The sequence below is a fragment of the Bombina bombina genome, chromosome 11 (assembly GCF_027579735.1).
Source record: "Bombina bombina isolate aBomBom1 chromosome 11, aBomBom1.pri, whole genome shotgun sequence".
In the NCBI taxonomy this organism is placed as follows: Eukaryota; Metazoa; Chordata; class Amphibia; order Anura; family Bombinatoridae; genus Bombina; species Bombina bombina.
Window position 1 is genome coordinate 41,674,012 of NC_069509.1, and position 25,718 is coordinate 41,699,729.

Here is a 25,718-nt window from a genome sequence, read left to right on the forward strand (position 1 = left end):
TCATTCTCATTAACCTATATGTATCTCCTACTCATTCTCATTAGCCTATATGTATCTCCTACTCATTCTCATTAGCCTATATGTATCTCCTACTCATTCTCATTAGCCTATATGTATCTCCTACTCATTCTCATTAACCTATATGTATCTCCTACACATTCTCATTAGCCTATATGTACCTCCTACTCATTCTCATTAACCTATATGTATCTCCTACTCATTCTCATTAGCCTATATGTATCTCCTACTCATTCTCATTAGCCTATATGTATCTCCTACTCATTCTCATTAGCCTATATGTATCTCCTACTCATTCTCATTAACCTATATGTATCTCCTACTCATTCTCATTAGCCTATATGTACCTCCTACTCATTCTCATTAACCTATATGTATCTCCTACTCATTCTCATTAGCCTATATGTATCTCCTACTCATTCTCATTAACCTATATGTATCTCCTACTCATTCTCATTAGCCTATATGTATCTCCTACTCATTCTCATTAGCCTATATGTATCTCCTACTCATTCTCATTAGCCTATATGTATCTCCTACTCATTCTCATTAGCCTATATGTATATCCTAGTCATTCTCATTAACCTATATGTATCTCCTACTCATTCTCATTAGCCTATATGCATCTCCTACTCATTCTCTTTAGCCTATATGTATCTCCTACTCATTCTCATTAGCCTATATGTATCTCCTACTCATTCTCATTAACCTATATGTATCTCCTACTCATTCTCATTAGCCTATATGCATCTCCTACTCATTCTCATTAGCCTATATGTATCTACTACTCATTCTCATTAGCCTATATGTATCTCCTTCTCATTCTCATTAGCCTATATGTATCTCCTACTCATTCTCATTAGCCTATATGTATCTCCTACTCATTCCCATTAACCTATATGTATCTCCTACTCATTCTCATTAGCCTATATGTACCTCCTACTCATTCTCATTAACCTATATGTATCTCCTACTCATTCTCATAAGCCTATATGTATCTCCTACTCATTTTCAGTAGCCTATATGTATCTCCTACTCATTCTCATTAGCCTATATGTATCTCCTACTCATTCTGAGTAGCCTATATGTATCTCCTACTCATTCTCAGTAGCCTATATGTATCTCCTACTCATTCTCATTAGCCTATATGTATCTCCTACTCATTCTCAGTAGCCTATATGTATCTCCTACTCATTCTCAGTAGCCTATATGTATCTCCTACTCATTCTCATTAGCCTATATGTATCTCCTACTCATTCTCAGTAGCCTATATGTATCTCCTACTCATTTTCAGCAGCCTATATGTATCTCCTACTCATTCTCATTAGCCTATATGTATTTCCTACTCATTCTAGTTAGCCTATATATATCTCCTACTCATTCTCAGTAGCCTATATTTATCTCCTACTCATTCTCAGTAGCCTATATGTATCTCCTACTCATTCTCATTAGCCTATATGTATCTCCTACTCATTCTCATTAGCCTATATGTATCTCCTACTCATTCACATTAGCCTATATGTATCTCCTACTCATTCTCAGTAGCCTATATGTATCTCCTACTCATTCTCATTAGCCTATATGTATCTCCTACTCATTCTCATTAGCCTATATGTATCTCCTACTCATTCACATTAGCCTATATGTATCTCCTACTCATTCTCATTAGCCTACATTTATCTCCTACTCATTCTCATTAGCCTATATGTATCTCCTACTCATTCTCAGTAGCCTATATGTATCTCCTACTCATTCTCATTAGCCTATATGTATCTCCTACTCATTCTCATTAGCCTATATGTATCTCCTACTCATTCTCATTAACCTATATGTATCTCCTACTCATTCTCATTAGCCTATATATATCTCCTACTCATTCTCATTAGCCTATATGTATCTCCTACTCATTCTCATTAGCCTATATGTATCTCCTACTCATTCTCATTAGCCTATATGTATCTCCTACTCATTCACATTAGCCTATATGTATCTCCTACTCATTCTCATTAGCCTATATGTATCTCCTACTCATTCTCATTAGCCTATATGTATCTCCTACTCATTCTCAGTAGCCTATAAATACAGCTCACACAGTACTATTGGTAGAGAGCAGTGTGCATATGCAAGACTAACAAGAGACTTTTTTTTCATTCCGTAAGGAACATGCAGATTTCTAAAAAGCAAATACTGTAAAACACTTTTAAATACCTTACAAAACTAAGAGAAAACTGCAATATTTCTTTGCTATTTCACTAAATGCAGGAGCCTTATAGTCTCCTGTGCATGAATAACTGCACTGTAGCTAAAACAGCTTAGAAATGGATAACATACTGTATTTCTCTTAGTAAAATATCTTAGTTCCTCCTGTTTTAAAGATCCGAAATCAGTTTTCACCACCATATCTCTCAAATTAGCTACTTGTTTTGCCTTCCAGTAAGCGCAAACGTCTACATTCTGAGGCCAAGATCTCTGCCTTCTTCCCTAAGGTCTAAAAGATCATTGGAAGGTCTTAAAGGTTCAGAGTCAGATGAATCTGAGGTTTCTTCTGATGGGGGAACTCCTTTCTGAGGGCCAGGAATCTGTCTGTAAGAATATTATATTATACTATGTATCCTTATATGTATCACTTCTGTATCCAGTTTAATACTAAAACTTAATGTGTAAGTTCAATTTTACAAAGACTACATGTGTCCTTTTGCTCTCTTTAGCTATGTGCTAACTGCTGATTATACAGTTAGCTCATGTAGGTCATATGTGAACAATACTTCATGAATGTATTTTAAGATTTCAATTTCCCCCCATTGTCCTGTTAGCAATAAATCTACCTCTAGACTTACAGATATTACTTACAGGATATATCTGGCATTACCTAACCTTAAGAATTAGCTAATAATTATCTTGTTCAATGTATGTCTGTATGCTATATACACTTCCTGTGTTGTTACAATAAACAGAAGCTGTATTACACTGTGATATATAATTAATACAGCACCTGCACATGTAATCTCACAAACTCACAAAATAAGTTCTCTAAAAAACCTAAAACAAATATTAAAGGGACAGTAAAGTGAAAATTAAACTCTCATGATTCAGATAAAAAGTGCAATTTTAAACAACTTTCCAATTTACTTTTATCATTTAAATTTGCTTTGTTCCCTTGGTGGTATTTTTAAAAAGCTAAACCTAGGTAGGCTCAAACTGATTTCTAAACCGTTGAAAACTGCCTCTTAGCTCAGAGCATTTTGAAAGTTTTTCACAGTTAGACAGTACTAGTTCATCTGTGTCATATAGATAACATTATGCTCAGACCTGTGGAGTTATTTAGGAGTCAGCACTGATTGACTAAACTATATGCCTGTCAAAAGCACTGAGATAAGGGGGCAGTCTGCAGAGGCTTAGATACAAGGTAATCACAGAGGTAAAAAGTATGCAAAAGGATGGTTATGCAAAACTGGGGAATGGGTAATAAAGAGATTAACTATCTTTTTAAACAATAACAATTTTGGATTAGACTGTCCCTTTAAGAAATGTGTGAGTATCCCAATGATATATGTGTTCAGAGAAAAAAATATATATGACAGGTACAGCCAAAATGGTATTGGCGAATTCCTCTGTAAAGTGTATCTGTAAAGTGTGTCCTTTTCTTATGGAGTTATAATGAAATCGTATTATAGTATCCAGGGGGGAAAAAAAGTTGTCCCAATATGTAATCCAAAAAAGTATAAAAAATAAAAATAGTGGTCTAAATGGTGATATACTTAAATGGACATTAAACCCATATTTTTTCTTTCATGATTTAGAAGGAGCATGCATTTTTAAACAACTTTCCAACTTACTTCTATTATCTAATATGCTTCATTCTCTTGAAATCCTTTGCTGAAAAACATATCTAAATAGGCTCAATTGCTGCTGATTGGTGACTGCACATAGATGCCTTGTGTGATTGGCTCAACTATGTGCATTGCTATTTCTTCAGTAAAGGATATCTAAAAAATTAGTCAATTTAAATAATAGAAGTAAATTGGAAGATTGTTCAAAATTGTATTCTCTATCTGAATCATAAAATAAAATGTAAATGTCCCTTTAAAGATGATGTGCAAAAAACCTGTAGAAAAAAATATAATATTGTGCAATAATGTAAAAACTCGTGGCCCTACTAAGTAATTAAGCTTCCCAATTAGGAGACTCTAACAACATCTGATTAGGATGCAGAACCAACTTCCTTTATATGTAAGGTAGAGCCTCTACACTATTTATTATGGGAAGTCCTGTTATGGGTACAGGAGCCAGCTTTTTCTGAGAGTCAGCCAGTGAAACAGCTGGAATTATTGTTCAAACCTTCGTCTAAACCTGCAAAGGTGTTTCCAGTTGCTATATTTTAGAGATTATTTTTAAGGAATGGAGTAGACCAGACATGCCCTTCATTCTATTCCCAATGTTTATGAACATTTTCCCATGTGTCGCCGGGTAAAGTCGGGGTTTGGAAATCTATTGCCAAGATAGCTGGAGCAATCTAAACTCTTGCTTAGAGAACAAGCATTCCATTGGAGAATAGCACTTTGTTTAAATATCCCATGGCCAGGAAGCTTACCACAGAAAGGCTTTTCTGCAGGAGGGGTTTAATTCAAGCCTGCAGTCAGTATATGTGATGGGTGCTATTACACTTTGGTGTGATGCCCTATCTGAAATGGTTTCAGAAGAAGTCTCCCATGAGGAGATTCAGGACCTTCTCAAATTGATTGGCCAATTCTTTTATTTGCAAATATATCATAGATTTTATTCATATAAATGCTAAGAATGCAGTCCTGTCAGTTCTAACTAGAATAGCTTTGTGGCAAAAGTCCTGGTCTGCAGATAAGGTTTTGAAGAGTTGACTTTTTTTCTCTACCCTTTCAAGGAAAGATCCTCATTGTTCCAGGTTAGGATGCAGTAACTGGTGGCGAGGGCACTTTCTTACAACAGGATAAGTGTTCCAAAGGCAGATCTAGGCTAGTAGGATGTGTTCATTCATTTTGGAAATTTAGGTACCAAAAGTCATCCGCTTCTGCAAATCAGAAGTTGGACTCTTCAAAGTCTTCCTGGAGACCTGGAGTTTCTTAGATTTTGTCCAAGCAGTCTAAAAAAAAAAACTACTATCACTTTTAAGTCAGCATGAAGGTGTAGCCCTTGACTAGATTTAACCTGTTTCAGAAGGCCTGGTTCACGTCTGTTCAGAATTATTTTGTACAAAATATAGTTTCCCAGGGGTACAGAAAAGGGTTTTCATTCCAGTCCGTCTTGGGGAAGGTTCCTTTTTTACCATGTCCCCAAAGATCAGTTAAAGGCAAAAGCCTTTTTTCAGTGCGTTCTAGAGTTTGAGCACAAGGAAGTGATAGTTCCAATTTCAGAACGAAATCAAGGTTTCTATTCCAATCTTTTCATTTCAGGAATTCAAATTCCTGAGTGTTTCGACCTTCAAAATGAAGATGATTCTAACCATTTTGCTTCTGGTAGAACCGGGCCAATTCATGATTACCATTGATCTCAAGGATGCTTCTCTACACATCCCTATCCACAGGCATCATTTTTAGTTCCTCAGATTTTTTTTTTATTTTTTTTTTACAAGCATTTCCAATTTGTAGCTCTTCTATTTGGTAAAGGTACAGCCCCTCTTTACACGTCTTGTCTTTGATAAGACTTCAATAAATTTTGGTTGCTAAATGGACAATATTTTAGTCTGAGCTCCTTCCTTACCTCTGGCAACTTTACAGACTACCACACTCCTTCGGTTTCTTTGGATGGAAGATCAATCTTTCAAAGAGTTATTTGATTCCTTAGACCAGAGTCACATTCCTGGGGGTTTTCAGAGACTCAGTCTCCATGCGTCTGTCTTTTACAGAGGCTTACAGCTAAAAATTATGGAAAGCTTGTGCAAATGTGCAAATTTTGTCTTTCCCTTCCGTAGCACAGTGCATGGAAGTAATAGGTTTTTAATGGTGGCAGCTTTGGACGACATTCCATTTGCAAGATTTCTTTTTCATCCTCTTCAACTCAGCATGATCAAACAGTGGAACTAGGATTATATTAATTTGTCTCAGACAATAGGCTTGGACTACAGGACAAGACAATCTTTTTCTTGGTGGATAAACCACCAGTCTATTTTCCAAGGGGCATCCTTTCTTTGTCCATCCTGGACAGTGATCACTACGGAAGCCAGACTGTCAGGATGGGGAGCTGTCTGGTGAGTTTGAAAGTCACAAGGAGTTTGATCTCCACAGGAGGCGAGATTCTGGAGCTCAGAGCGAATTTCAGAGTCTTTCAGAGTTGGCCCTCCCTCAAACAAGGATCTTTCATTTGGTTTCAGTTGAACAACGTCACGGTGGTGGTATATGTAAATCATCAGGCAGGATTTCTAAGTTCCTTCGCTATGAAGGAGATGTCCTTGGATTCTGCTCTGGGTGGAGCAGAATCACTGCATTATTTCAGCCATTCACAATTCAGGCATAAAGAATAGGGAAGCAGATTTTCTCAATTGTCAGACCTTATATCCAGGGGAATGGGCCCTAAATTAGGAAGTGTTTAATCAGACTGTGAGCACGTGGGGTTTACCAGACATAGATATGATGACCTTTTGATTGAATAACAAAGAGGTACTGTGCCAGACCTCCAGATCCACAGACAGAACTGATGGATGCTCCAGTTTTCCCTTGGCATTTTCAGCTCATTTACTTGTTCCCTCCATTTGTTCTGCTTCAATGATAGTTGCACAAATTTGTCAGGAGATGGCATTAGTCTTTCTGATTGCCCCAGCCTGGCCTCAAAGGACCTGGTATGCAGATCTGGTTCAGATGTCCAGTTTTCTGCCTTGGTCTGTGCCATTAAAAAAAGATCTTCTGTCTCAAGGTTCCTTCTTCCTTCCAGATAACAAAGCTCTAAAATGGAATGTTTGGAGATTACATTTTTAATTCTGTGTCAGTGTAGTTTCTCTGGTTCAGTTATCAATACCTTGATCCAAGCAAGGAAACCGGTGACCAGAAAGGTTTATCATAAGGTATGGAATCCCATGTGATTCTATGGGATTTCGCTGTGATTCTCTTAGGATTCCTAAGGTCCTTCAGTTTCTGCAGGATGGTTTAGATAAAGGGGTTGTTGGCCAGTACCTTAAAGGGACAGATTTAAGCATTTCAGTTCTTCACCCTAGGAACTTAGCTAGGATGCCATTCAAATGTTTGTTCAGGCTCTCATTAGAATCAGACTGATTGTGAAGCAGGTGTCTCCTCCTTGGAATCTCGATTTATTTTTTAGAGTCTTGCAGGTTTCTTCATTTGAGCGTATGAATGGTTTAGATATTCAATTGTTGACATGGAAGGTTTTGTTTCTGCAATTTCTTGTGAGGATCCCTATCTTTTTCACTAAGATAAGGCAGTTCTTAGGATTCACTGTGATTTCTTGCCTAAGGCGGTTTCTTCTCAGAACTAACCAGGAGATTGTTGTTCCTTCCTTATGCCCAAATCTAAATAATTCTATGAACTTCTCTTACTTAATTTGGATGTAGTCATGGCTTTGAAGTTTTATGTTCAAGCTACTAAGGAATTTATGCTATTTTCCATTTTATTTGTTCATCATTCAGGACACTGCAAAGGTCACAAGGCTATTGCATTTACTTTGACCTCTTGGTTGAAACAGTTAATTCAGAAAGCTTACTTGGAGGCAGAGAAGACTCCTCCTCCCAGTGTCAGTGCTCACTCTGCTATGTCTGTTTCTATTTCTTGCTTCTTGGGCATTCAAAAATTAGGCTTCTCTAGATGAAATTAGCAAAGTTGCAACTTGGTCTTCTCTTTATACATTCACAAAATTGTAGCATTTTGATGTTTTTGCTTCAGAAGATGCATTTGGCAGGTAATTTCTCCATGCCATTGTGTCTAGTCAATGATGTGACTGCCTTCCCTTTTTTTTGTCCCTCACCTTCTTGTTATCCTGGACTCCACAGCTTAGGTATTAGATCCCAGTTATGACTTGTGCACTCTCTCAGCATATGAAAGAAAACAAAATGTATGGTTACCTGATAAATTCCTTTCTTTCATGGTGGGGAGAGTCCACAAGACCCACGCATTGTTTTTTAATCTTAATTGTTTGTTGACAACAATTCAGGCTTGCCCCTTATTCTCACCAAGTCACACGCCGTTCTCCGGATGCAGGCTCCTATGGATGACGTCACAGACGCTTCCGTATTCAGCTTTGCACACTGATGCTTGCGGTGATAGGGTGCAATGCCCGAAAGGCAGCGGATCACTTGCCAACAGTATCCAAGAAAGCAATAAAGGTCTGGCAGCACATAGTAGTAAAATTTAAAGCTTTATTTTGCAATACTTCAGGCACACAGGTACATCATAGACTGAACGTCTGACGCGTTTCACGCCCCCTAGTGGAGTTTCATCAGAGACAACAGGTGTTCTAACCACAGCCTTCTTATAGGCAGGCCGTGGATAGGTACATATTTTAACCCTTCAATGTCACAATCATTACAAAAATTAAACATTAAAAGGATGCTTAATCATAAAATATGCTACAGTTTACACTGTCTTAAGCTCTCATGTTGCACTTATCAAGGAAGGAATCTATATTTATAAAATGTTTACCTATATGATTGTTACATAGATTTATGAATATGCCTATTACAGCTGGCTAAGCAAACATAAAGATGTAATACAATTTATATTTCTTTAGACGGTTAAGTCATGTCATCATTGTTGCATTACCACTGATGCATGTAAGACATACAAAGATATGTATATATGCATACACTTTAGACCCTCAGATACATATACTTGTCAAAAAAAAATTTTTTTGTTTTTTTGAAAAACAATATGTGTATATATATAGAACCAGACACTTTACTGCCTGCTAGATCTTATTTTAACTTAATAGTTAACAAAATTTCAACTATTCAGATAATATTAGTACGATTCAGTATTAATAGATTTAATCTATTTCTGTATGTATCTTTAAGAGTTATACAAAGTAACTAATATCCCATTCCAGGTTAAGACCATTAGGAATTCTAGTCTTTAACTGATAAATCCAGTATAGCTCTTTTTTATCCAAAATCTTATACTTATTGCCCCCTTTTAAAGGGGCCTTTGCTATGTTAATAATTTTTACCTTGAACTTACTTTTATTGGTAAAATGTATAAGATTAAAATGCCTGGCTACTGTAGAATCCTTGCAGTAATTCTTCACATCATTGACATGTTCCCTGACCCTCACATTGAATGAAAGTAAGTTCAAGGTAAAAATTATTGATATAGCAAAGGCCCCTTTAAGAGGGGGCAATAAGTATAAGATTTTGGATAAAAAAGAGCTATACTGGATTTATCAGTTAAAGACTAGAATTCCTAATGGTCTTAACCTGGAATGGGATATTAGTTACTTTGTATATCTCTTAAAGATACATACAGAAATAGATGAAATCTATTAATACTGAATCGTACTAATATCTTTATAGTTGAAATTGTGTTAACTATTAAGTTAAAATAAGATCTAGCAGACAGTAAAGTGTCTGGTTCTATATATATACACATATTGTTTTTTAAAAAAAAATTTTTGACAAGTATATGTATCTGAGGGTCTGAAGTGTATGCATATATACATATCTTTGTATGTCTTACATGCATCAGTGATAATGCAACAATGATGACATGACTTAACCGTCTAAAGAAATATCAATTTTATTACATCTTTATGTTTGCTTAGCCAGCTGTAATAGGCATATATATTCATCAATTTATGTAACAATCATATAGAGTAAACATTTTATAAATATAGATTCCTTCCTTGATAAGTGCAACATGAGAGCTTAAGACAGTGTAAACTGTAGAATATTTTATGATTAAGCATCCTTTTAATGTTTAATTTTTGTAATGATTGTGACATTGAAGGGTTAAAATATGTACCTATCCACGGCCTGCCTATAAGAAGGCTGTGGTTAGAACACCTGTTGTCTCTGATGAAACGCCACTAGGGGGCGTGAAACGCGTCAGACGTTCAGTCTATGATGTACCTGTGTGCCTGAAGTATTGCAAAATAAAGCTTTAAATTTTACTACTATGTGCTGCCAGACCGTTATTGCTTTCTTGCCCCTTATTCTCCCTGCTTTGTCATTTACTGCTTTGCTGTTTTCTCCTTTGCTTGGCTATATATTAGACTGGGAGGTACAGGGGAGTGGATGAGATTAAAAATTCCTTGTGTTGGGAGTTTTGCCTGCCACTTGGTGGACTGGAGTTTAATCCCAGAAGTTATTGCTCATAGACTCTTACCACCATGAAAGAAAGGAATTTATCAGGTAAGAATACAGTTTGCAAATGTCGGTATTGAATACCGTGTTTGACCTAAGGAACTTTTTAGAATTAGGCCCCCGAAATTGCAAAATAGTAACAGTCTATTTGGATACAAACTGTTGCATGTTAGATAATGTGCTTTTGTGAGCAGTATCTCTGATAATACAGAGGGGTCCATTTATCAAGCTCCGAATGGAGCTTGTGGGCCCGTGTTTATGGCGAGTCTTCAGACTCGCCAGAAACAGCAGTTATGAAGCAGCGGTCTAAAGTCCTCTGCTCCATAACCCTGTCCGTCTGAATACGATTGGGTTGATTGACACCTCCCTGCTGGCGGCCGATTGGCCGCGAGTCTGCAGGGGGCGGCGTTGCACCAGCAGCTCTTGTGAGTTGCTGGTGCAATGTTAAATGCGGAGAGCGTACTGCTCTCCGCATTCAGCGAGGTCTTGCGGACCTGATCCGCACTGTCGGATCAGGTCCATAAGAGCTTTGATAAATAGGCCCCAGTATCTGTAATGAAAAGCATAGGTTTGTTTAAATTATGGGGTGATCACAATACTGTGGAAAAGTGTTTTATCTATAAAAATCCCCATAGACTTTAATAGTGTTTTTCCTGTTTAAAACCTTTAGATAAGGTTTTTTTCTTAAGGATTGTGATCAACTCCTATGTTGGTAAATTTCATGCACACTTCTGAGCTACAATAAATAGGATAAATGCATTCTACAAGTTATGCTGTCAGATGAGGATGTATTCTATTGTTATCTTATTTTGGACTTTTGCTTATTATAAGAACAATTTTTAGTTTGATAAAATAAATTAGGGATATAAGTAGACAAACCATTAACATTAATACAAATATATGTACAGGGCACTATTGGACAATACATAAGTTTGCTGTTTCTTTTCCAGTGGGAGTTCTCCTGGATGTCAGAGTTCCGCCATTCCTTAGCGCAGAATTGGGATCTGATGTCAGCCTTCCTTGTACCTTCACTGTGGATCAATCTCCTCTGAATCTGAATTATCTTGCACTTTTTTGGAAATTTGGTGACCAAGGTATTCTCACATTCGACAATAGGAGGAAAAACTCCCAAGCAAGAGTGGTGTTCAATGAACAGAATGTCAGAGAAGGAAATGCTACTCTGGTTCTTAAAAATGTTAGTGCCGCAGACGAAGGAAGTTATACGTGTACAGTTGTTTATAGCCCAGAATTCCAAAGAAAACAAACCCAGCTGACTGTTTATGGTAAGAATATGCAACGCTGTGTGCTCCGTATTGATGTGCAGTGGACATGATCCGCAATATCGAATCATGTCCGCTTGCACATTAATAAATAGGCCCCTATATTTATACATCTTTCTATCTACTTCTTTTATTCTGTAGTATTTGATTCAGTGGCTTTTTTGTGTGAGGTCCCATTAGGCAGTGCTTGACAAACATGTTCAAAATCTAGGAGCCAGCCCAAAAATCTAGGCATCTAGTGGCCCAGCAGTCACTGTGTAGAATGTTGCATTCCATCATTTCTAGGGCACTGGTGAAAAAAACCACAGGAACAATTGGAGGAAAATAGTGCAAATGAAATAATGAAAATAAATTGCAAAGCTTGTTTTTTCTAAAAAATAAAGAAAAAGAACATTCACCAGTGGGTATTTAAAATAACAAACTTTGCATTGCACTTTCATTTTTTGATTTGCCTTATTTCCCTGTGTTTTTTTCCACTGCCCCAGAAATGCTGGATTCTATTGGCAGAAATGCATGAGCTCCTGCAGTGATCCAGCAATCACTGTGTAGAATGTTGCATTCCATCATTTCTAGGGCAGTAAAAAAACAAAGAAACAATTGGAGGAAAACAAGGCAAATCAAATAATGAAAGCACATTGCAAGTGTGCAAGAACATGGCTTATACCTCAAATACCCCCAACAGGTCAGGTTTTTATTATAGTTGGCTCTGGGGTTTGTCCAGCTCTTTTAACTGTGTTTTAGGATATCCCTTTGTATGCATCATATAAGTAAATGGGGGCAATGTTACATTGTTTGTGCCACACTTTGTTCAGCAACCCTGCACACAGCTTGTGTTTGAATGAGACCTTAGGATTGTCTGTGTGACATCACACATAGCCAGAGACGCTCACAACTGCCTCATGACAGTGCGGAATGCGGAGAGCAATACACTGTCCGTATTCAGCATTGCACCAGCAGCTCTTGTGAAGTGCTGGTGCAACGCCGCCCCCTGCAGACTCACGGCCAATGTGCCGCCAGCAGGAAGGTGTCAATCAACCCAATCGTACTTGATCGGGTTGAATTGTGGCGATCTCTGTCCGCCTCATCAGAGTAGGCGGACAGGGTTATGGAGCAGCGGCCTTTATAAAATACATGTAGATATTCCATAAAATACATATAGATATTCCATAAAATACATATAGATATTCCATAAAATACCTATAGATATTCCATAAAATACATGTAGATATTCCATAAAATACATATAGATATTCTATAAAATACATGTAGATATTCTATAAAATACATGTAGATATTCCATAAAATACATATAGATATTCCATAAAATACATATAGATATTCCATAAAATACCTATAGATATTCTATAAAATACATATAGATATTCCATAAAATACATATAGATATTACATAAAATACATATAGATATTCTATAAAATACATATAGATATTACATAAAATACATATAGATATTCTATAAAATAAATATAGATATTACATAAAATACATATAGATATTACATAAAATACATATAGATATTACATAAAATACATATAGATATTCTATAAAATACATATAGATATTACATAAAATACATATAGATATTACCTAAAATACATATAGATATTCTATAAAATACATATAGATATTACATAAAATATATAGATATTCCATAAAATACATATAGATATTCCATAAAATACATATAGATAGTACATAAAATACATATAGATATTCCATAATATACATATAGATAGTACATAAAATACATATAGATATTCCATAAAATACATATAGATAGTACATAAAATACATATAGATAGTACATAAAATACATATAGATATTACAAAAAATTCATATAGATATTCCATAAAATACATATAGATATTACATAAAATTCATATAGATATTCTATAAAATACATATAGATATTACAAAAAATACATATAGATATTCCATAAAATACATATAGATATTCTATAAAATACATATAGATATTACATAAAATACATATAGATATTACATAAAATACATATAGATATTACATAAAATACATATAGATATTCTATAAAATACATATAGATATTACATAAAATATATAGATATTACATAAAATACATATAGATATTACATAAAATACATATAGATAGTACATAAAATACATATAGGCCTAGATTTGGAGTTTGGCGGTAGATGGGATGTTAACGCTACGCGGGCTTTTTTCTGGCCGCACCATAAAATTAACTCTGGTATCGAGAGTCCCAAAAAAGGCTGCGTTAGGCTCCAAAAAAGGAGCGTAGAGCATATTTAACGCAACTTCAACTCTCGATACCAGAGTTGCTTACGGACGCGGCCAGCCTCAAAAACGTGCTCGTGCACGATTCCCCCATAGAAAACAATGGGGCTGTTTGAGCTGAAAAAAAACCTAACACCTGCAAAAAAGCAGCGTTCAGCTCCTAACGCAGCCCCATTGTTTCCTATGGGGAAACACTTCCTACGTCTGCACCTAACACTCTAACATGTACCCCGAGTCTAAACACCCCTAACCTTACACTTATTAACCCGTAATCTGCCGCCCCCGCTATCGCTGACCCCTGCATTATATTATTAACCCCTAATCTTCCGCTCCGTAAACCGCCGCAACTTACATTATCCCTATGTACCCCTAATCTGCTGCCCCTAACACTGCCGACCCCTATATTATATTTATTAACCCCTAACCTGCCCCCCACAACGTCGCCGCCAGCTACTTACAATAATTAACCCCTAATCTGCCGACCGCAAAGCGCCGCCACCTACGTTATCCTTATGTACCCCTAATCTGCTGCCCCTAACACCGCCGACCCCTATATTATATTTATTAACCCCTAATCTGCCCCCCTCAATGTCGCCGACACCTGCCTGCACTTATTAACCCCTAATCTGCCGAGCGGACCTGAGCGCTACTATAATAAAGTTATTAACCCCTAATCCGCCTCACTAACCCTATCATAAATAGTATTAACCCCTAATCTGCCCTCCCTAACATCGCCGACACCTAACTTCAATTATTAACCCCTAATCTGCCGACCGGAGCTCACCGCTATTCTAATAAATGTATTAACCCCTAAAGCTAAGTCTAACCCTAACACTAACACCCCCCTAAGTTAAATATAAATTAAATCTAACGAAATTAATTAACTCTTATTAAATAAATTATTCCTATTTAAAGCTAAATACTTACCTGTAAAAAAAATCCTAATATAGCTACAATATAAATTATAATTACATTGTAGCTATTTTAGGATTAATATTTATTTTACAGGTAACTTTGTATTTATTTTAACCAGGTACAATAGCTATTAAATAGTTAAGAACTATTTAATAGTTACCTAGTTAAAATAATAACAAAATTACCTGTAAAATAAGTCCTAACCTAAGTTACAATTAAACCTAACACTACCCTATCAATAAATTAATTAAATAAAATACCTACAATTACCTACAATAAAACCTAACACTACCCTATCAATAAATTAATTAAATAAAATACCTACAATTACCTACAATAAAACCTAACACTACCCTATCAATAAATTAATTAAATAAAATACCTACAATTACCTACAATAAAACCTAACACTACACTATCAATAAATAAATTAAATACAATTTCTACAAATAACTACAATTACATAAACTAACTAAAGTACAAAAAATAAAAAAGAACTAAGTTACAAAAAATAAAAAAATATTTACAAACATAAGAAAAATATTACAACAATTTTAAACTAATTACACCTACTCTAAGCCCCCTAATAAAATAACAAAGACCCCCAAAATAAAAAAATGCCCTACCCTATTCTAAATTAATAAATTTAAAAGCTCTTTTACCTTACCAGCCCTGAACAGGGCCCTTTGCGGGGCATGCCCCAAGAAAATCAGCTCTTTTGCCTGAAAAAAAAAACATACAATACCCCCCCCCAACATTACAACCCACCACCCACATACCCCTAATCTAACCCAAACCCCCCTTAAATAAACCTAACACTAAGCCCCTGAAGATCTTCCTACCTTGTCTTCACCTCACCGGGTATCACCGATCGGTCCTGGCTCCGATATCTTCATCCAACCCAAGCGGGGGCTAGACATCCACTGAAGAAGTCCAGAAGAGGGTCCAAAGTCTTCCTCCTATCCGGCAAGAAGAGGACATCCGGACCGGCAAACATCTTCATCCAAGCGGCATCCTCGATCTTCTTCCATCCGGTGCGGAGCGGGTCCATGTTGAAGCAGCCGACGCGGATCCATCCTCTTCTTCCGGCGTCTCCCGACGAATGACGGTTCCTTTAAGGGACGTCATCCAAGATGGCGTCCCTCGAATTCCGATTGGCTGATAGGATTCTATCAGCCAATCGGAATTAAGGTAGGAATATTCTGATTGGCTGATGGAATCAGCCAATCAGAATCAAGTTCAATCCGATTGGCTGATCCAATCAGCCAATCAGATTGAGCTCGCATTCTATTGGCTGTTCCGATCAGCCAATAGAATGCGAGCTCAATCTGATTGGCTGATTGGATTTTTTTTACAGGTAAGTATTTAGCTTTAAATAGGAATAATTTATTTAATAAGAGTTAATTAATTTCGTTAGATTTAATTTATATTTAACTTAGGGGGGTGTTAGTGTTAGGGTTAGACTTAGCTTTAGGGGTTAATACATTTATTAGAATAGCGGTGAGCTCCGGTCGGCAGATTAGGGGTTAATAATTGAAGTTAGGTGTCGGCGATGTTAGGGAGGGCAGATTAGGGGTTAATACTATTTATGATAGGGTTAGTGAGGCGGATTAGGGGTTAATAACTTTATTATAGTAGCGCTCAGGTCCGCTCGGCAGATTAGGAGTTAATAAGTGTAGGCAGGTGTCGGCGACGTTGAGGGGGGCAGATTAGGGGTTAATAAATATAATATAGGGGTCGGCGGTGTTAGGGGCAGCAGATTAGGGGTACATAAGGATAACGTAGGTGGCGGCGCTTTGCGGTCGGCAGATTAGGGGTTAATTATTGTAAGTAGCAGGCGGCGACGTTGAGGGGGGCAGGTTAGGGGTTAATAAATATAATACAGGGGTCGGCGGTGTTAGGGGCAGCAGATTAGGGGTACATAAGTATAACGTAGGTGGCGGTCGGCAGATTAGGGGTTAAAAAAATTTAATAGAGTTGCGGCGATGTGGGGGGACCTCAGTTTAGGGGTACATAGGTAGTTTATGGGTGTTAGTGTACTTTAGGGTACAGTAGTTAAGAGCTTTATGAACCGGCGTTAGCCCAGAAAGCTCTTAACTCCTGCTTTTTTCCTGCGGCTGGAGTTTTGTCGTTAGAGCTCTAACGCTCACTTCAGAAACGACTCTAAATACCGGCGTTAGGAAGATCCCATTGAAAAGATAGGATACGCAATTGACGTAAGGGGATCTGCGGTATGGAAAAGTCGCGGCTGAAAAGTGAGCGTTAGACCCTTTAATCACTGACTCCAAATACCGGTGGTAGCCTAAAACCAGCGTTAGGAGCCTCTAACGCTGGTTTTCACGGCTAACGCCAAACTCCAAATCTAGGCCATAGATATTACATAAAATACATATAGATAGTACATAAAATACATATAGATATTACATAAAATACATATAGATAGTACCTAAAATACATATAGATATTACATAAAATACATATAGATATTCCATAAAATACATATAGATATTACATAAAATACATATAGATATTACATAAAATACATATAGATATTACATAACATACATATAGATATTCTATCAAATACATATAGATATTCCATAAAATACATATAGATATTACATAAAATACATATAGATATTACATAAAATACATATAGATAGTACATAAAATAAAATATAGATATTACATAAAATACATATAGATAGTACATAAAATACATATAGATATTACATAAAATACATATAGATATTACATAAAATACATATAGATATTCTATAAAATACATATAGATATTACATAAAATACATATAGATATTCCATAAAATACATATAGATATTACATAAAATACATATAGATATTCTATAAAATACATACAGATATTACATAAAATACATATAGATATTCTATAAAATACATATAGATATTACATAAAATACATATAGATATTACATAAAATACATATAGATATTACATAAAATACATATAGATATTCTATAAAATACATATAGATATTACATAAAATACATATAGATATTACATAAAATAGATATAGATATTCCATAAAATACATTTAGATATTACATAAAATACATATAGATATTCCATAAAATACATATAGATATTCTATAAAATACATATAGATGCTCCATAAAGTACATATAGATATTCTATAAAATACATATAGATATTCTATAAAATACATATAGATATTACATAAAATAGATATAGATATTACATAAAATACATATAGATATTACATAAAATACATATAGATATCCCATAAAATACATATAGATATTCCATAAAGTACATATAGATATTCCATAAAATACATATAGGTATTCCATAAAATACATATAGATATTCCATAAAGTACATATAGCTATTCCATAAAATACATATAGATATTCCATAAAATACATATAGATATTCCATAAAGTACATATAGATATTACATAAAATACATATAGATATTACATAAAATACATATAGATATTACATAAAGTACATATAGATATTCCATAAAATACATATAGATATTCCATAAAATACATATAGATGCTCCATAAAATACATATAGATATTCCATAAAATACATATAGATATTCCATAAAGTACATATAGATAGTACATAAAGTACATATAGATATTACATAAAATACATATAGATATTACATAAAATACATATAGATAGTACATAAAATACATGTAGATATTCCATAAAATACATATAGATATTCCATAAAATACATATAGATATTCCATAAAATACTTATAGATATTCCATAAAATACATATAGATATTCTATAAAAAAAATACATATAGATATTCTATAAAATACATATAGATATTCTATAAAATACATATAGATATTCCATAAAATACATATAGATATTCCATAAAATACTTATAGATATTCCATAAAATACATATAGATATTCTATAAAAAAAATACATATAGATATTCTATAAAATACATATAGATATTCTATAAAATACATATAGATATTCCATAAAATACATATAGATATTCTATAAAATACATATAGATATTCTATAAAATACATATAGATATTCTATAAAATACATATAGATATTCCAGCAATACATGACATATTTTCAGAAAAGGATACCAAGAGAACTAAGTAAATTAGATAACAGAATTAAATTGGAAAGTTGTTTAAAATGTCATGCTCTATCTGATTCATGACATAAAAAATGGGAGTTAAATGTCCCTTTAAGGGGTCACTTTATTAAAGGCTTCACCAGCCTTTGCCCCCCTACGACTGCAGGTTCTCACAAGAGAACCAACAGTCCATATTTAACAAGCAGCGGTCATCAGACCGTTGCTTCCCTAACCTCTCGCCACCTCTTAGGTCACGAATTTCAATCTCCCCGGTCTCGTCCAGCCACTGTCTGCGTGTGATTGGTCTCCCCGGTCTCGTCCAGCTCCTGTCTGCGTGTGATTGGCTGTGCGCCGGCAGGGGACGGCGTTACCCCAGAGGCAAGCTGCAGTGGACAGGGGAGCATAAGTACGCTCCTATCCACCGCAGCTTCATAAATCGACCCCTTATTCTCCATTTCTTTATATTTGTAATTTTATGCCCTTCTTATATATTAACCCCTTAACGACCAAGGACGTACAGGGTACGTCCTACAAAAACTGTCACTTAATGACCAAGGACGTACCTTGTATGTTCTCAGGGTTTTCAAGCCCTGGAAGCGATCGTGATCCTGCATCCTGCAATAACCTTTTTTAAGCATCTGATGCAGAGAGAGCCACTCTGTGGCCCTCTCTGCATCGGCCAGCGATCCCAGAGAAGCATTTACAACCATTTGTGCCATAATTGCACAATCTGTTTGTAAATAATTTCAGTGAGAAACCTAAAGTTAGTGAAAAAGTGAACAATTTTTTTTTATTTGATCACATTTGGCAGTCAAACGGTGACATAAAATATACCAAAATGTGCCTTGATCAAAACTTTGGGTTAAAATTAACCCTACAAGCTACCTAATTAACCCCTTCACTGCTGGGCATAATACAAGTGTGGTGCGCAGCGGCATTTAGCGGCCTTCTAATTACCAAAAAGTAATGCCAAAGACATACATTTCTGCTATTTCTGAACAAAGGGGATCCCAGAGAAGCATTTACAACCATTTGTGTGATAATTGCACAAGCTGTTTGTAAATAATTTCAGTGAGAAACCTAAAGTTCGTGAAAAAGTGAACAATTTTTTTTATTTGATCGCATTTGGCGGTGAAATGGTGGCATGAAATATACCAAAATGGGCCTAGATCAATACTTTGGGATGTCTTCTAAAAAAAAAATATATACATGTCAAGGGATATTCAGGGATTCCTTACAGATGTCAGTGTTCCAATGTAACTAGCGCTAATTTTGAGAAAAAAAAATGGAAATAGCAAAGTGCTTCTTGTATTTATTGCTCTTTAACTTGCAAAAAAAGCAAAGAACATGTAAACATTGGATATTTCTAAACTCAGGACAACATTTAGAAACTATTTAGCATGGGTGTTTTTAGTGGTTGCAGATGTGTAACAGAATTTGGGGGTCAAAGTTAGAAAAAGTGGGGGGGGGGGTTTCCATGTTTTCATTATATTTTATAATTTTCTTTATAGTAAATGATAAGATATGATGAAAATAATGGTATCTTTAGAAAGTCCATTTAATGGCGAGACAAACGGTCTATAATATGTGTGGGTACAGTAATTGAGTAAGAGGAAAATTACAGCTAAACACAAACACCGCAAAAATGTAAAAATAGCCCTGGTCCTTAAAGGGACACTAAACCCATTTTGTTATTCCATGATTCAGATAGAGCATGTAATTTTAAGCAACTTTCTAATTTACTCCTATTATCAATTTTTCTTTCGTTCTCTTGCTATCTTTATTTAAAAATCAGGAATGTGGTGCATAGGAGCAGGCCCATTTTTGGTTGAGAACCTGGGTTATGCTTTCTTATTGGTGGGTAAATGTAAGCCTCCAATAAGCAAGCACTATCCATGGTGCTGAACCTAAAATGGGCTGGCTGCTAAGATTTACTTTCCTGCTTTTAAAATAAAGATAACAAGAGAACGAAGAAAATTTAATAATAGGAGTAAATTAGAAAGTTGCTTAAAATGTCATGCTCTATCTGACTCATGAAAGAAAAATATGGGTTCAGTGTCCCTTTAAGGGTAAGACAATTGACAAATGGTCAGATCACTAAGGGGTTATGAAATCAGAGAAGCCTTAAAACTATTCATACTATTAATATAGCTATATATAGTACAGTTGCACACATATATAATAAAACATACTCTGCACACTGAGGGTGTGCTGAGTATTTTTTATTTTATGAGTTTTTGGGTATGTAGGCGATACCTTACTCGTGCACCCCTGAGATATAAGGTTACATTTACTCTGATTATATAGAAGTAGTGCTGTTACTTTTTGTTTATTCTGAGATGTACACATATTTTTTTTTATTTTTTTCATGTGTTAATAAAGTTTTAAATACACCAGAAAACTCACTACTACATACAATAAGCTAAGTGTGCTAATAAGTATATTCTGCCCTTTCAGTACTATACTGATTTGAAATTCAAGTTTAATTAATACACAGCACCTTACAGCTGTCCTATATTTGAAAGATTTACTTCTGTATTTCATTAAACAAAGTTCCTTTTAATTTTTTATAAGCGTGGTGCCATTGATCTATACTAATTTGTTTCAAGATCTTGTTTCAGCCTAAATTACAGTAAGTTTTGTTTTAGCTACAAAAAAGCCTTTGTATATCCTGTAAGGGTAGAAGGGTATATAATAGGATACACACACATATATTATATGATAATCTATATGTCACATTAATAAGTGTTGTGTTTGTGTTTCTGATATTTTGTAGATCCCAATAAACCTAAAAAGGACGATCTGCACCCAGTGACCAGCGAGGAACTGAACAAGAAACTGAACAAAGTTCTGGATTGGTTCCTCACATTATCTGGGAAATTGGAGGAGCTGGTCAGCGAGTCAAAGAAATTTCCATTGAATAACCCTGAAATTCCTATTGCTTAGCACTTTCTCATATATATCTATATATCAGTATTTCAATATATAATGCATTTTATTAAAACCCATCAACGCATCGAAAGACCATGGGAGTCAAAATTAAACTTTCATGATTCAGATAGAGCAAACAATTTTAAAAAAAAATCAGCATCATTTTATAATCTAATTGTACTTATTTCTCTTGGTATACAGAGGTAGGGGCATATGTCAAGCACTGTATGCTCTAATGGAAAGGTGCTAAGGTTTAACAAAGGATGGCAGGGAATGCTCTGTGAATCCAAAAAGTTTGATTTTGACTTCAATGTCACATATTTATTCATATACCTCCCTGTCCTTAAATGTATCACTTTATTTCACTCTACTGATATGTATCACTTTATTTCACTCTACTGATATGTATCACTTTATTTCACTCTACTAATACGTATCACTTTATTTCACTCTACTAATATGTATCACTTTATTTCACTCCACTGATATGTATCACTTTATTTCACTCTACTTATATGTATCACTTTATTTCACTCTACTGATATGCATCACTTTATTTCACTCTACTGATATGTATCAATTTATTTCACTCTACTAATATGTATCACTTTATTTCACTCTACTGATATGTATCACTTTATTTCACTCTACTGATATATATTACTTTATTTCACTCTACTAATATGTATAACTTTATTTCACTTTACTGATATGTATCACCTTATTTCACTCCAGTGATATGTATCACTTTATTTCACTCTACTAATAGGTATAACATTATTTCACTCCACTGATATGTATCACTTTATTTCACTCTACTGATATGTATCACTTTATTTCACTCTACTGATATGTATCACTTTATTTCACTCTACTGATATGTATCACTTTATTTCACTCTACTGATATGTATCACTTTATTTCACTCTACTGATATGTATCAATTTATTTCACTCTACTAATAGGTATAACTTTATTTCACTCTACTGATATGTATCACCTTATTTCACTCTACTGATATGTATCACTTTATTTCACTCTACTGATATGTATCACTTTATTTCACTCTACTAATATGTATCACCTTATTTCACTCTACTGATATGTATCACTTTATTTCACTCTACTGATATGTATCACTTTATTTCACTCTACTAATATGTATCACTTTATTTCACTCTACTGATATGTATAACTTTATTTCACTCTACTGATATGTATCACTTTATTTCACTCTACTAATATGTATCACTTTATTTCACTCTACTGATATGTATCAATTTATTTCACTCTACTGATATGTATCACTTTATTTCACTCTACTAATATGTATCACTTTATTTCACTCTACTGATATGTATAACTTTATTTCACTCTACTAATATGTATCACTTTATTTCACTCTACTGATATGTATAACTTTATTTCACTCTACTGATATATATTACTTTATTTCACTCTACTAATATGTATCACTTTATTTCACTCTACTGATATGTATCACTTTATTTCACTCTACTGATATGTATCACTTTATTTCACTCTACTGATATGTATCACTTTATTTCACTCTACTAATATGTATCACCTTATTTCACTCTACTGATATGTATAACTTTATTTCACTCTACTGATATGTATCACTTTATTTCACTCTACTAATATGTATCACCTTATTTCACTCTACTGATATATATTACTTTATTTCACTCTACTAATATGTATCACTTTATTTCACTCTACTGATATGTATCACCTTATTTCACTCTACTGATATGTATCACTTTATTTCACTCTACTAATATGTATCACTTTATTTCACTCTACTGATATGTATCACTTTATTTCACTCTACTGATATGTATAACTTTATTTCACTCTACTGATATGTATTACTTTATTTCACTCTACTGATATGTATCACCTTATTTCACTCTACTGATATGTATCACTTTATTTCACTCTACTAATATGTATCACTTTATTTCACTCTACTGATATGTATAACTTTATTTCACTCTACTGATATGTATTACTTTATTTCACTCTACTGATATGTATTACTTTATTTCACTCTACTGATATGTATAACTTTATTTCACTCTACTGATATGTATCACCTTATTTCACTCTACTGATATGTATCACTTTATTTCACTCTACTAATATGTATCACTTTATTTCACTCTACTGATATGTATAACTTTATTTCACTCTACTGATATGTATCACTTTATTTCACTCTACTAATATGTATCACTTTATTTCACTCTACTGATATGTATAACTTTATTTCACTCTACTAATATGTATCACTTTATTTCACTCTACTGATATGTATAACTTTATTTCACTCTACTGATATATATTACTTTATTTCACTCTACTAATATGTATCACTTTATTTCACTCTACTGATATGTATCACTTTATTTCACTCTACTGATATGTATCACTTTATTTCACTCTACTGATATGTATCACTTTATTTCACTCTACTGATATGTATCACTTTATTTCACTCTACTAATATGTATCACCTTATTTCACTCTACTGATATGTATCACTTTATTTCACTCTACTGATATGTATCACCTTATTTCACTCTACTGATATGTATCACTTTATTTCACTCTACTGATATGTATCACTTTATTTCACTCTACTGATATGTATCACTTTATTTCACTCTACTGATATATATTACTTTATTTCACTCTACTGATATGTATCACTTTATTTCACTCTACTGATATGTATCACTTTATTTCACTCTACTGATATATATTACTTTATTTCACTCTACTGATATGTATCACTTTATTTCACTCTACTGATATGTATAACTTTATTTCACTCTACTGATATATATTACTTTATTTCACTCTACTAATATGTATAACTTTATTTCACTCTACTGATATGTATAACTTTATTTCACTCTACTGATATGTATTACTTTATTTCACTCTATGTATTACTTTATTTCATTTTACTAATATATATTACTAAAGCAATTGAACAGTGTTTTTAAAGTTTTAAAAGTCTTTGTATTCATTTTACCAAATGTCTTTAGCTATAAATATTTGTAGTCTGTTAAATGGATGAATATTCGAATATAGACCAAAATGCTACAAATTAACAATATATGGTTAGTCAAATTACTATGTACACAAGATATCAAACTGCTGTAGTGTTATTGCAAAAGATTTCACTTGGAATAAATAAAAGATATTTTGTGTATTTGGAGTTATTGGTGTCATTAAAGGAACAGTAATATTTTTTTATTACCAAGGAAAACATTTTTATGCATACTTTACAAAAAATTTGCTATGTATTTTTATTAATAAATTTGCCTGCTTTGCATGTAAATGACTGTTTCCACTTCCCCTCCCAGAAAATCTAGGAATGCATTTTGCAGAGTTTAGAACCCTGACACCCCTACATGCTGCACAGTGATTTGCTGATATGTGCAGGAGCTCATTTATATATGTTTCTAATTGGCCACAGCAAATAATGTAAGATAAATATAATTTAATAGACTATTTAAGGGGTGTCATGTGCTTGAAAACATATATGTTGCATATTTTACTGACAAAATGACAATTTTAAATTATTTTAAAGTGTTTACTTTGCATGCAGAAGTAATAAGGAGGGTTAAATGGAGCAGATAGAGGGATAATAGGTGAGTTATATGGTGTAGTGGGAGGGATTATAGGGAGGGTTATATGGAGCAGTGGGAGGGATTATATGGAGGGTTATATGGAGCAGTGGGAGGGATTATATTGAGGGTTATAAAGTGCAGTGTGAGGGATTATAGGAGGGTTATATGAAGCAGTGGGAGGGATTATAGGGAGGGTTATATGGTGCAGTG

At 34.3% G+C, this 25,718-nt stretch overlaps 1 protein-coding gene across 1 annotated transcript in view; it reads left to right on the forward strand.

Annotated features, from left to right (window-relative positions):
* The window catches only part of LOC128641936 (CD276 antigen), a 32,239-nt gene extending 9,055 nt beyond the window's left edge, over positions 1 to 23,184 (forward strand). The window contains exons 2-3 of the mRNA XM_053694530.1: positions 11,242 to 11,574; positions 21,689 to 23,184. Coding sequence (XP_053550505.1) covers positions 11,242 to 11,574; positions 21,689 to 21,858 — 503 coding nt within the window. The 3' untranslated portion in view covers positions 21,859 to 23,184. The remainder of the gene's footprint in view (positions 1 to 11,241; positions 11,575 to 21,688) is intronic.
* The last annotated feature ends 2,534 nt before the right edge of the window (positions 23,185 to 25,718 follow it).